General features: G+C 40.2%; 1 protein-coding gene across 4 annotated transcripts in view; it reads right to left on the bottom strand.

Moving 5' to 3' along the window:
• NRDE2 (NRDE-2, necessary for RNA interference, domain containing) overlaps positions 1–13,295 on the bottom strand; it is a 68,663-nt gene that overhangs the window by 39,319 nt on the left and 16,049 nt on the right. For 3 of the 4 annotated variants that reach the window (XM_089778387.1, XM_006122346.5, XM_089778386.1), the window contains exons 3-6: positions 12,864–13,094; positions 8,308–8,457; positions 3,795–4,254; positions 2,473–2,878 (exon numbers count right to left, since the gene is read on the bottom strand). In XM_089778387.1, the coding sequence (XP_089634513.1) occupies positions 2,473–2,878; positions 3,795–4,254; positions 8,308–8,457; positions 12,864–13,094 (1,247 nt within the window). The remainder of the gene's footprint in view (positions 1–2,472; positions 2,879–3,794; positions 4,255–8,307; positions 8,458–12,863; positions 13,095–13,295) is intronic. The other variant, XM_006122347.5, reaches the window with a different exon arrangement.

The raw sequence follows: 13,295 nt of genomic DNA, 5'->3' as shown, positions 1-13,295 counted from the left end.
TTTAACCAAAGATATAGATTTGGTTACAAGAAGCACTCTCAAAACCTGAAACTCACAGAAATGTTACCAGTAGTATTTTAATTTTGATGTCAAAACCATTCCCGTAGCATGTTTGCAACTTGACCATAATAACATCATGGTAGTGCATGAGAACCAGAATGTGAAAATGATCAGAAACAAAAGTGAAATTGAGTATATTTTCTTTTCAACCAGAGAAATGTCATCAAGAAAGAAAAAAACAGTTGGTTTCTTTTAAAAAAAAAAAAAATCGGTGCATTTATCATGACTGATAATTTGCCAATTTCCTAATAAATAAAGAGATGCTGCCAGGTCAAATTTAACCCAAGATCTAATTTTAACACAACGTATTTCCAAACTTTTTTCTCCAAAGGAAATGTCAAAACACTGAAAATAGGTTAAAGGTATTTGATCAGAAAAAGAATTTTCAGATTAAGAAATAAGGATTAATAAGGATACATATACCCAGTGAAACTTCCCTCATTATGATGGCTGTTAACATGTGGTTAAAAATGTCAAAAATTGGAGATGTAAGAAGTGGCCAACATCTCTCTGCCAATTCCAGATTTGTTCCCATAATATATTCCTCAGTGTTTTGTGCAGGCCAGTTTAAATGAACAAGCAATAAAGGTGCACTCTAAACTAATTGGTAATATTGCACCTTAAGCCCTTAAATAAAGACAGGGTATCTTTCTAAGAGGTGTACTATAAATAACTCAACCAAATATTAGAGGTTAGATGCAGAAATTACTAGGTAAGAATATGTTACATATGTTATATAGGTCAGACAATATGATCATAAATTAGGGCTGTTGATTAATCGCAGTTAACTCACAACTGATTAAAAATAATTGTGATTATCACACTGTTGAACAACAGAATACCAATTAAATTTGATTAAATAATCATGGATGTTTCCCTATATTTTCAACTATATTCGTTTCCATTACAACACAGAATACATAGTGTACTCACTTTATATTAATATTTTGATTATCATTTTACAGTGGAAAAATTTGTAAAAAAATAGTATTTTTCAACTCACATCATACAAGCACAGTAGCGTAATTTCTATCATAAAAATATAACTTACAAATGTAGGAGGTTTTTTATTACATAACTGTAGTCAAACCAAAACAATGTAAAACTTTAGAGCCTGTAAGTCCACTCAGTCTTACTTTTTGTTCAGCCAATTGCTAAGACAAACAAGTTTGTTTACATTTATGAGAGATACCAATGCTGCTTCCTACATACAGTACCACCTGAAAGTGAGAACAGATGTTCACACTGCACTTTTGCAGTTGGCATTGCAAGGTATTTACGTGCCAGATATGCTAAATATTCATATGCCCCTTCATGCTTTGGCCACTATTCCAGAGAATGTGTTTCCAAGCTGATGATACCCATTAAAACAATAATACATTAATTAAATTTGTGATTTAACTCCTTGAGAGATAAGTCTATGTCACCTGTTCATTTTTACCTGCGTTCTACTATATATTTAATGTTATAGTAGAGTTTTTAAGAACACTTTCACAGCAGATTTGACAAAATGCAAAGGTACCAATGTGTTCTAAGTAACACTTGATCCAAGGTTTAAGAATCTAAAATGCTTTCAAAAAATGTTCTTTTAAGACTTTGAAAGCAGAACACACTGAAGCAGAAACTATAGAACCTGAACTATCAAAAAAGAAAATCAACCTTCTGCTGGTGGCATCTGACTCAGATGATTAAAATGAACATGTGTCGGTCCTCTCTGCTTTGGATCACTATCAAGCAGAACATGTCATCGTCTACTGGAATGGCAGCTGAAATACGAAGGGCATATAAATCTTCAGCACATCTACTTTCACTTCTGGAGGTAGGGAAGTATTACATCCTCCTTTCTACAGATGAGGAAGCTGAAAGAATGAGATCGCTCCAAAGGAAGCCTGGGTCAAAGCTGAGAACTGAACTCCTGCCAACAGTTCTGTGCGTCAGCCACATGACTATCATTTATTATTTTAATCACATATTGTGTGTTGAACTCAAATTCTCAGGATAAAATATGCAGACTTTCCATTATCCTCGTACCTTTTTCCAATAATTAGGAGTATTTCTGAAGTGTCATCTCCAATAAATGATATAATTGCTATTTAATGCATAAACCAAAGAATTTACTTTGTGAAAGTAAACACCACACCTATTTGCTGTTGCCTACAATTTCCTTGCTTTGAAATTTGTACTTTAAACTCTTCAGAGCATCAGGGCTTTAATAGATTTGATATCACCAACCCTCTTGAGGAAGGGAAGCATCTGCTGTATCCATACTAGGCTTGAATATTTGCTTTTACTATTACATAAAGAAGCAAACTGCCAGATATTTTCAGTAGGCGCTTTGCAAAAGAAATGTATTCAGCCTGTGTAAAAATCTTAATGGCCATAAAATGAGATATGAAAAGATAATTTTCTTACCTAACATAGCTTCTTCTGTGCCAGGTAGTACAGGATGTGATACCATACTGCCGTCCTCTATAGCTGCCAAAGTGCTCAAACATTTTCCATATAAACTATTGACTTTTGAAACTGAAAAGGTACTGAACTGACTTTGACAAAATAAGAGATATTTCTGCCATAAAACTGGATTATTGGGATGCAAAAAAACCAGTTTCTGCCATTCTTTGATCAAAGTTGATGGTTCCCAGAATTCTGTACAAAGGTTCAGCTTGGCAAGCTTCAGATCAACCTCATTTGGGTTGCTTTCAATAGCTCTCTCTAAAATTGACAGTTTCTTTTCTAGTATTAGCTTGAATGATTTTCTCCTTATTTCCTGCTCTCCCTCCTTGAAGGCATAAAGGCTGGGTCCTCTCATTAGTTCATCCTTAAAAGGAAAGGAAATCAATTCAAAATTATAAATGCAGAAAGATCTTAGCCCTCAAGGCAAGGTTCCCTCTAATTTTCCCATGCATGTGCAGAGTAAATTTTGTTATTTGCGCCAATATGGAGGTGATGTATTACACATCACCTCCATGTCAGCGCACATAACAAAATTCATATGATTGAGGTGAGGCCAAGGGGTTTAGCACATGGGAGAGAGTATAGGGGAGTGAGGGCTCCAGCTGGGGATGAAGGCTCTGAGGTGGAGCTGGGGATGATGGACAAAGAGCTCCCCCTGGGTTTGCAGGCTCTGGAGTGGGGCCATAGGAGAGATTTCAGGTGCATGCTACCGTGGGGCTATGGTGGGGAAAAGGACTCTCCCCAGCTGACTCTCCATACAGCAGCACCTGTGCTGGGGGGAAAGACAGGCTGGGTTGAGACCAGGTCACCCGTCTCCTGGCTGTAGCAGGCAAGGGGCCAGGCCAGGTTCGGGCCGAGGGAGGGGACCCTGTTCCACACCCATGGCAGATGTAGGCCACGGCTGAGTTCAGGTTGTGTGAGAAGTGCTAATGCCCCAGGTGATCTGCCTGTACTATGTTCCCTGAACACCTATGTGGAGCTTAAAAGATAGCTGTGAGGCTGTGCAGCCACACAGTTTACGGGGAACTTCTGGTCTCAAGCTCTGTAGGCATACTAAGGAGAAGGCTGGCTTAAGTGACAATGAATAATTGCATCTCTCTCCATTAGAGCAAGTTTAAAAAAAATAAATAAAAATCACATAACATTTCATGTATTACAACATAAACACATTGTATATATAATTTAAGTCAGAAACAAGATGTTAAGCAGAAAATTATTACTCAGATACAAGTAAAATTAATATATCAAAGTACTGCAACCAGAAGTACAAGAATGCGTACCTGAAAAGAAACAAATTCCATCCAAGTGTGGACATCTCTTGGGTTTTCTCTGACCCTCTTATTATAGTCTTCCACTTTTGCCATTAGAAAAGAGTTAACATTTTCACTGGTTTCTTGGGATGCCTGTTGCTTTGAAGTCTCATACTCTGGGGGACCTTTTCCTTGCAACCACAGAGTAGTCAATGGATCATAAATCCCCAGAGGATTCACCCTGGTTGTTGCAGGAGGAGCATCGCTGTCCACTTGTGAAACTAATATAAAGGTGCTTGGGTCAGATGAATAAGTTTGGCTTTTACTGTAAACTGGAATTCCACCTGCACGCAGTAACTGCACACTGTTTTTTGTGAAGTAGCGTTCAGGTCGCTTGTGGGACTGTTTCTTTTCTACCATGGGACCTTCCCAAGTTATACGTTGTTTCTTTAGGTCAATACCAAGGCAGGAGTCACCCTTCCTCTTGTATCTTAAAGGAAAAATACAATACATTTTTTAAAATAATGTGCCCATTAAAATATACATAAGTATGTATTTATAACTTTAGTATGTTAGAAGCTTGCTTTTCAGTATTTCCTAACTGAATTAGATATTTGTACAAAGCTTTAAAAAGGTACAAAGTGCTTATTACTACTTTTTACCTCTTATTCCAGTTCAATTTTTTTCCCCACCAGAACTTCTATTATATGAGAGACAACTGAAGTACAGATAAAACTGCCACTTAACTAATACTTTCTAAGCAAGATTTGTAGTACTCAGTGAAAGATAAACTTTCCTTTTCCTTCGGTTAGTTAGAAGGAACGAGGTGTACCGGTAGCTCGGAATAGGAAGCCTAATCTAGCTGCGGGCACGGAGTCCGAACTAGCGGACATTTAAAAATGGCGGTGCTCGGCAATATGCAAACGAAGCCCAGGAAATTCAAATCCCGGGCTTCATTTGCAACTCCGGTTGCCTACATTAACCACCCTAGTTCGAACCAGGGTGGTAGTGTAGACATACCCTAGGTCTCTTCCATTTTTTTTATAATTTATTAAACAATTTCACAAGCAGGGATAAACCAAATTCCATCCAAGGAATTTGGATGGACAAGATCACAGAAATCAGAGGTACATGAAAACATGACAAATACCTACAGAAAGGTAATACAAGGTATACAAGATATGTGCCAGGAAAAGGGTGTACACATGTGGAGTTTTAAATACTTTTGACAGCAGAGTTGTATAACAAATTATGCACATGTTTCTATAGTTTAGCATACAAAGTACCAAACGTTAGATTTTTAACATTACGAAGGAGTGTTTCTAAGGTGTCATACACTTGACTAAGATTCAAGCACTGATTTTTATTTTTGACTCTTCCACTCACTTGCTGCGTGACTTTTCCTGTACCTCAGTTTCTACATAAAAAGACTTGCCTCAGAATACTGAGACACCAAACTATTTTAAATGATGTTAAATGCAATAAAGATTGTATTTGTTTTTATTTTAAAAACTTAGGTCATGCATTCTTCCAATTTAGTAACATCAGGGCATTCCAAGGATCCTTACATAACAGCATTATCTTTTAAAACATTACAAAAACCTTGTCACTATAGTGACAATGTCTTCCAGTGATCTGCAATGCCAAGAATGAGTCCTATAATAAAAATTATGGAGGTGCTATAACTCTACTCCCTGAGATGGCAGGAAACAGGAATGTGTTGTAAGATGACTTCCTGATCTCAAGGAGTTGTATGTAGCTAGCATAAAGCCAATTAAAAAAAAAAGAAAAAGATATTGGAAAAAAGTATTATACTGCCTAAACTTCAGTGGTCCCCAACCTTTCGTGGCTGCCGGGCGCCCAAGGGCAGGGCCGCTCACGCGCCGCGCTTCCGGGGGTGGGGCAATGCATGCACCATGCTTCTGGGGGTGGGGGCCGCCCACAGGCCCTGAGCCCAGGGCTGGCACCGCGCATGTGCCGCGCGCCCGGGGCAGAGGCCGCCCATGCGCCATGCGCCCGGGGCCAGCACCACGCATGTGCTGCGTGCTGTGGGTGGGGCCAGCACAAATGTTTCCGCAGGTACACATAAATGCCCCAGCAGGCACCATGGCGTCCGTGGGCACCACGTTGGGGACCACTGGCCTAAAGAATGTCAGAAAGTAAGGCTATGTCTATACTGCCACTTTACTGCACTAAAACTCTCTCACTCAGGCCCGAGTGCAGTAAGTTTCTGTGCTGTAATGTATCAGTGTAGATAGTGCTGTATCAGTGTAGATAGCCATGCACTCCCAGTGTTGTTGGCTACTCCCCTCATTAGGGTGAGTTTTTTACAGCACTGGGAGAGCTCTCTCACAGCACTGGTGCTACAGCTCAGAGCAACGCTTTAACATTCCGGGAGCAGCCCTTGTCTTGCTGTGGACAGAGGCTGATCCCTGGCAATAGCCCATGGATGCGGGGGTATGACCTCTGATACAGAGGCAGCTGCCTCAGATAGAGAAGCAGCAGCGCAGGGTAGCAGGCAGCCAGTCCACAAGGGAAACTGTTTTTTTTAAATAGCCCCCTCGCAGACTGACTCCCGCCTGGCACTCCACGCTGCTGCCCCGATACAGAAGAAGCAATGTGGAGTGGCAGGGGGCTTCCTGTGAGTGGGGCCAGAGCACACTGGCTGCCAGCCCTGCCCCTGGGGACTACAGAATAGTCAACTATTCTATTACCCATTATCTAATGTCCCTAATACCTATGACCCTTACTATCCTCCAGTCGCTGTCCCATAATGCCAGATACTGATCAGTCTGGTAACAATTGTTAACTCAACTGCCCAGGAATCATTTAGAGTAGAAGCACCTGTGCCAGTCTTAACCTCTGTTCACCCCTTTCAAAAGAGGATAAATTTTGTACAAAGTACGCCTTGTGAGGTATCGTCTGAAAACTCGTAATTCGTTATTCATTATTGTTCTGGTAAAATGTGTGTAGTGACACTGCATGTAAAATAAGATACTATTGTACAATGTTATGAAGACATTCCAAACCTGGAGAACATTCACAAACCATTTATCCAGAGACAAAAGGCTAGCCAACACCTCAGCCAGGTGTCAACGAGATCAAATAGGCCACTGACTAGTTAAATGACCATTCTTTAGGAGGAAAAAGGGTATGGGTGAAAAATCTACATCTTGAGAAAGAAACACTTTGGGGTTCAAGTCCACAGACTTTGTCTCCTGAATCTTAGATGGAGATGACTTACAAAGAGGAAAAGGAACTCTAAGAAAGGAGGAGAGATATCCCAAGTGAACTTGGCACACAGACTCAGGAATGTGGCCTTGTGCATCCAAAAAGTCTGCAGCCACTACTCAGCACCCTGAGCCTACATGATGCATTCCTCAGTCTAGTAAGTGCTCCATTTCTCAGGCACAAAAGTGGTGTGCTATTGTATGCAGCTGCTCTATGATCACCACAAATAATTTAGAACAGATACTTTCAATCTGTTCTCCAGAAAATCATCATGCTCCTCGTAGCCCTTCCTGTAGCTCTGCAAATACTAAAGGATCACGAGTCCTATAGTTACAACACTCACGACAAGCATGCAGAACTGAGCAAGGCTCTATACTTCTGTCACAGATAGAGTTGAACAGTCTCATGCTAGTTCACACAGCTTTCAAAATAGCAGTGAAAATTATAGGATGGAAACCATTATAGGGTAGAGAAAATGACATGATAGGAACTTAAATCAGCAGTCCCAATCACTGTGCACTACTCATTTCTGTCCCATCAAGCATTGACAGCACCTCCCAAAAAAGTGCACTGGGCAATGGCAAATTGCACATTGGGATACGTACTCGTGGTGTACTGTATTCTACACTGAAACAATCACTCCTGGTACGTAAGGGCACTAATGCATGGAATCAATTATGCACGTGCATAAAAAATATAATAAATGTAGTGCCTTTATGATGATGTGACTTGCATTGGCAAAAGCTTGTAGTGCACATGCCCTAAGTATTATCCCCATTTTACAGATCAGGACAGAGATGTTAAGACTTAACCAAAATCATAACAGGTCAGAGAGAAGCTAGAAGAGAACCCACGATTCCTGCCTTCCAGTCTCCATGCACTGTTAGATTACACTGCCAACCTTTAATGGCAGTTCTACATGTGCACTGAGGTGTGATTGTGCATTATAATATTAAGACTATCATGAGCAAACATGACATCACTTACTCTGATTATTCCAGGACAACTTTTGTGATGCAAAAACCCATTTCCACATACCCTAAAGCTGAGTTTCAATACAGAACAATATAGTATCCTGTCTTCCAACAGTAGCCAAAGCTAGGTGCTTCGAAGGGAATGAACAGAACAGGTAATCAAATAATCCATCACCTGTTGCCCATTACCTGCTTCTGGCAAACAGAGGCTAAGGACATTTTAGAGTAGTTTTACATATTATATTATAAATAAATATTTTTAGTGTCAAACTTTTAATATCTCACCACTAACATGTCTTGATACATTTTAATTATCAAAACAAAACAGCGCATTGTACCTTGCTATGTCGCCACGATATAGTGACTTGTATTCCCAGTTTGCAGGGTCTGGTTTCTTGTCTGTTCTGAAGGTTTCTGCTGTCAAAGCCTGAATATCCTCAAGCCAAACAAAGCGATTGGTGGCAACATTTGATGTTATATCTTCTAGACTGAAGAAAAGGGGAAGCAGCATTTTCTGTACAGCTGAGTTAAACATTAAAACATTTACAAAACTATGAAACTTAAAATTTCTAGATCCCATAATAAATTATATACATTCAAAAGGCCATGTACCATTTAACAAAAAAAAAGGCACACACTGGTGAAAGAGATGTGAAAGTGTAAGAAGGAATTAAGCATTGCAGCCACCAGTAAAGTAAACTTTCAAGAGAAAAATCATTGACTGCATTTCCAAAATGAACTTTCAGGTGCACAGAAAGTACTCAACAGGATTTAATAAATGGGCTTCTGATGAAGTCTAAAGCCTACAAGAAAAAAAAATATTGTTTTTAACTATAAATTCCTCTATAAGAAAAAGTAAAGTAAAAAGGGGACAATCTGTTAATATTTTGTTCTGATTTGCTGTAACAATATCAATGCAATTCAGTAAAATATAAAGGTTTTATGAATTAGTTATACAAGTTGCTTTTCTGAAATCTGCCAGATACGGTGAATTCTGATTTCACATCTGTTTTACAAATATGAATCTTAAAAAAGAAGCCTCAGAGTCCTGAAAAGGTTTTCAACATCATGACAACTCAAGAGGGTTTCTCAGTTTACATTTCAGATAAGAATGCTAACAGGAATAATTCTACACATGGTCCCAAGTTACCATGAGTGAGAGTTTTAAACATGAACTTTAACACGGACTTTATAATTAGAGTGTTTTAAATATTCTCAGAAGGAAACTACGAGATCAACTTATGTGAACAATACAGATACTCTACAACAGTGGTTCTCAAAGTGTGATCTGCAACCATCTTGCTGGTGGGTCATGGGCTCAGAGCTCCCCCTCCCTGCTCTAAGGTGCCACAGGACTCCTTGTAATTTCTGTAGACAGACTCACACACCTGCCACTCTCAAACTTTTCGTAAAATGTTTGTTAAGACTAAAATCTTTGGAAACATATTTTTAACAAACATATGGTAAAATTTCATACACATATCTGTTATTATGGAGATCACACACAACAAATTACTATTCCCTTTTACTAAAAGCAATGAACTTTGTCACGAGCACACTAAACCACTCTGCCTTTATTTCAGTGTGTTAAATATGTAGTAATCTGAAATGATTACTTTATGAAGACTTGAAAGTACATTTAAAATATAAAATCAACTTAGAAATACTGATTAAAAAAATGTAAAACACTAAAAACTGCATTATGTATTTCAGAATATTTAATGCTGTATTCAGTGGGACACCTGACTTGCCCTTATCACAAAGTTTTTGCAAATAAACCTCTAACAAACCTCAGGGTATACCAAAACACCTGTGACTGACATTTTTTAATTCCCAAATTTGATGCTTTTAATTAGATGCTGTGAAAAACATGTTCCATTTCTTTAGGAAGAAATTTTATAAGAGTGTTTTTTTCCAAATACAGTAAACTTCCGATAATCCGGCACCTTTAGGACCCAGGGGGTGCCGGATTATCAAATATCAGAAGGGGGGGGATATGAGGGGTCTGGAGTGGGGTGGGAGAGGATGCCACCCCAGGCCCCTCATAGCCCCCCCTTACGATAGTCCGGCTCTGCCCCAGGCGTCCCTGATTCAGCCGCTGCTGGTCAGTTTCAGCAGCAGCTGAATCAGGGATGCCTGCAATAGAGCAGCTGGGGTGCTGCCAGGTTGGTCCCGCAGCGCTGAGGAGCGGCGCTATGGCACCAACCCAGCAGCGCCCCAGCTGCTCTTGGGGACACCTGGGACAGAGCAGCTGGGGTACTGCCCGGTTGGTCCTGTAGTGCTGCCCCTCGGGGCTGCGGGACCAACCCGGCAGCACCCCAGATGCTCTTGGGGACGCCTGGGGCAGAGCAGCTGGAGTGCTGCCGGGTTGGTCCCGCAGCGCCAAAGGACGGCGCTGCGGGACCAACCCGGCAGGACCCCAGCTGCTCTGCCCCAGGGGTCAGCCGCTGTTCTGTTTCAACAGCAGCTGAATCGGGGATCTCTGGGGCAGAGCAGCTGGGGTGCTGCCAGGTTGGTCCCGCAGCGCCGAGGGGCGGCGCTACGGGACAAGCCGGCAGCACCCCAGCTGCTCTGCTCCCGGCTTCCCCGATTCAGCTGCTGGTCAGTTTCAGCAGCAGCTGAATGGGGGAAGCCTGTTGAGCTGCCCCAGCACTTCCGGGTTCCTGATGGTGCCGGACCATCAGGAGTCCTGGAGCATTGGATTCCGGACTAATGGAGTTTTACTGTATGTGCTATATTTGGATTCAGGGATTTGGCTGGAAGGGGTGAGCAGGAAGTAGAGAAGAGGGAGACAGCGAGGGGGAGCAGAGTGGGAGGATGGCTTGAGCAAAGCTGGGGTGGAGTATGGGCAGAGCCACAGAACTGGGAAGATTGCCTCCCCAAGCAGCAGCTTTACCTACTATCTATGACATCAATCTTTTTATTTGGGCACCTGAATTACATTTAGGTGATCAAAAACCAATGAGTGTGGTCAGTGTAAAATGAAAGGCCCACTTTTTGACTATGGCAATGTGCCAGGCAAGTCTTTTTCCTATTCAAACCACCACATCTTTTTCCTATTCAAACCACAAGCTCACTTTAAAAAAGTTTTTCTTGCCACATACATTAGTCATTATGTCAGTGTCTCTGAAACAAGTGATACAGTAAAGAAAGCACTCAACCTTTCCAAATTACTGTATCCCTTTGAGGAGTCTGATCTATCTTGCATATCAAGTTTCAACTCACTTAAAAACTATTTGCCTACAAAATTAGACATAAAAATGTCACAGCACACTATTACTTTCTCATATAATTCTAAATTAATCAATTGAAATATAAATATTGTACTTACATTTCAGCGCACAGAATATAGAGCAATATAAACAAATCATTGTCTGTATGAAATTTTAGTTTCTACTAACTAGAAAATCATGGAGCAGGTCCTCATGGAATACATTTTGAAACACTCGGAGAAGAGGAAGGCGATCAGAAACAGTCAACATGGATTCGCCAAGGGTAAGTCATGCCTCACCAATCTAATTGCCTTATATGATGAGCTAATTGGCTCTGTGGATATGGGGAATATGGTGCCCCAGGAGTCAGGCCTGGGGCTGTTTTTGTTCAACATTCATGATCTGAATGATAGGACGGATTGCACTCTCAGCAAACGCATGGATGACACTAAACTGGGGTGAAAACTAGACATACTGAATGGTAAGACTAGGGTCCAGAGTGATTTAGATAAATTGGAGGATTAAGCTAAAAGACATCTGATGAGGTTCAACAAGGAGAAGTACAGAGTCCTTCACTTAGGACAAATGCATCCCATGCACTGTTACAGGCTGGGGACTGACTGGATAAGCGGCAGCTCTTCAGAAAAAAAACCTGGGGATTATAGTAGATAAGAAACTGGATAGGAATCAACAATGTGCCGCTGTTGCCAAAAAAGCTAATGGACTGCATTAGTATCGGTCTGCATTAGTAGGAGCATTGCCAGCAGATAAGAAGGAAGTAATTATTTCCCTCTATTCAGCACTGGGAAGGCCCAGTGTTCCCTTTGAGCTGCATGGCAGCACAGCTTCACAGGTCATTAATCAGTTCTGCTTTGAGTGGGGGGTTAGACTAGATGACTTCCTGAGATCTCTTACAACTGTAATATTCTATGATTCTATGACTTTGCTAGTGATTTTAGTGTATCCTGGTGTAAAACTAGACAAACATCTAGATGTGCTGATGTTCTCCCTGGAAGACTTCTGTGTACCCCCAGATGCACGTGTACCCCTGGTTGAGAACCAGTGATCTAATGGAACATCAATTTTCATTTAAAACTTGATTAGCATATAACAAAAACACTAATAAATGGCTAACAGTCATAAATAAAACTAAAAATATTAAATTAATATAAACATCAATATATATCTTTTAATGATTGCCCACTTCTGAGAGGGGAAATTATGAAACCACAGTATAATGGAACACTCCCCCTTAGGAAAAACACATTTTTGCTTCATTATTCAACAACTTCAATTTTCTTCAGTGTCTAAGCATGTACAATTCCTCACAAAGCACAATAAGTTACTCAAGGATTAACAAAGAAACAAAGATTTAAAATAATTCACAGGGAACAAAGATTTTAAAAGTACCATATTTTCACTGCTCTGCTATTCTGTTCAGCTCTGGAGAAAAATACTTCATAAAACATTCCTCATCATTTTTCAGATGCAACAATAAAAATATGTATGTGTTCTTTGTTCTCTTCAAAAACAGTTAAAATGGAAATTTAATCTAATCTAAACAAGAGAACAAGAGTCAGAATTGATCCACTGGTGAAAGTACTCTCAACTAACCAGTTCAAACAACACATACTAGAATGGGATTACATTTATATCTATGCATGTTAGTAAAATGTACATACTTTAATGCTGCTACTTCTCTTTCAGGGTTTGTGTTACTTCCTCGAGGTTTACCCTTCACACACTCAGTATCCAAGTCTGACTCACTGTTACTTGATTCATCTCTAGTTTTCTTTTTTCTTTTCTTGTGGTGGTGATGCTTTTTCTTTTTCCATTTACTTTTCTTAATTGATTTTTTTAGACCTTCATCGGTATCACTTCCTCCTGAAAGCTCTGCTCTTGAAGGACTCCTGCTAAGAAATAATTACTTACATAGTTAAATCAATTTTAGAGAAATCTCACCGGTGAGAAAGTTCATAAGATTTTTCCTCATTCCCCCATGTTACAGGGAATGACGATTTTCCATCGCTGACAATTTTTAAAACTAGATTAGATATTTTCCTAAAAGATACGCCATAGGAATTATTTTGGTTCAGCTTTGGCCTGTTTTATAC

The sequence above is a fragment of the Pelodiscus sinensis genome, chromosome 5, assembly GCF_052426305.1.
Source record: "Pelodiscus sinensis isolate ZL-2025 chromosome 5, ASM5242630v1, whole genome shotgun sequence".
NCBI classification, from domain to species: domain Eukaryota; kingdom Metazoa; phylum Chordata; order Testudines; family Trionychidae; genus Pelodiscus; species Pelodiscus sinensis.
This window is presented reverse-complemented; position numbering and strand designations above follow the sequence as displayed.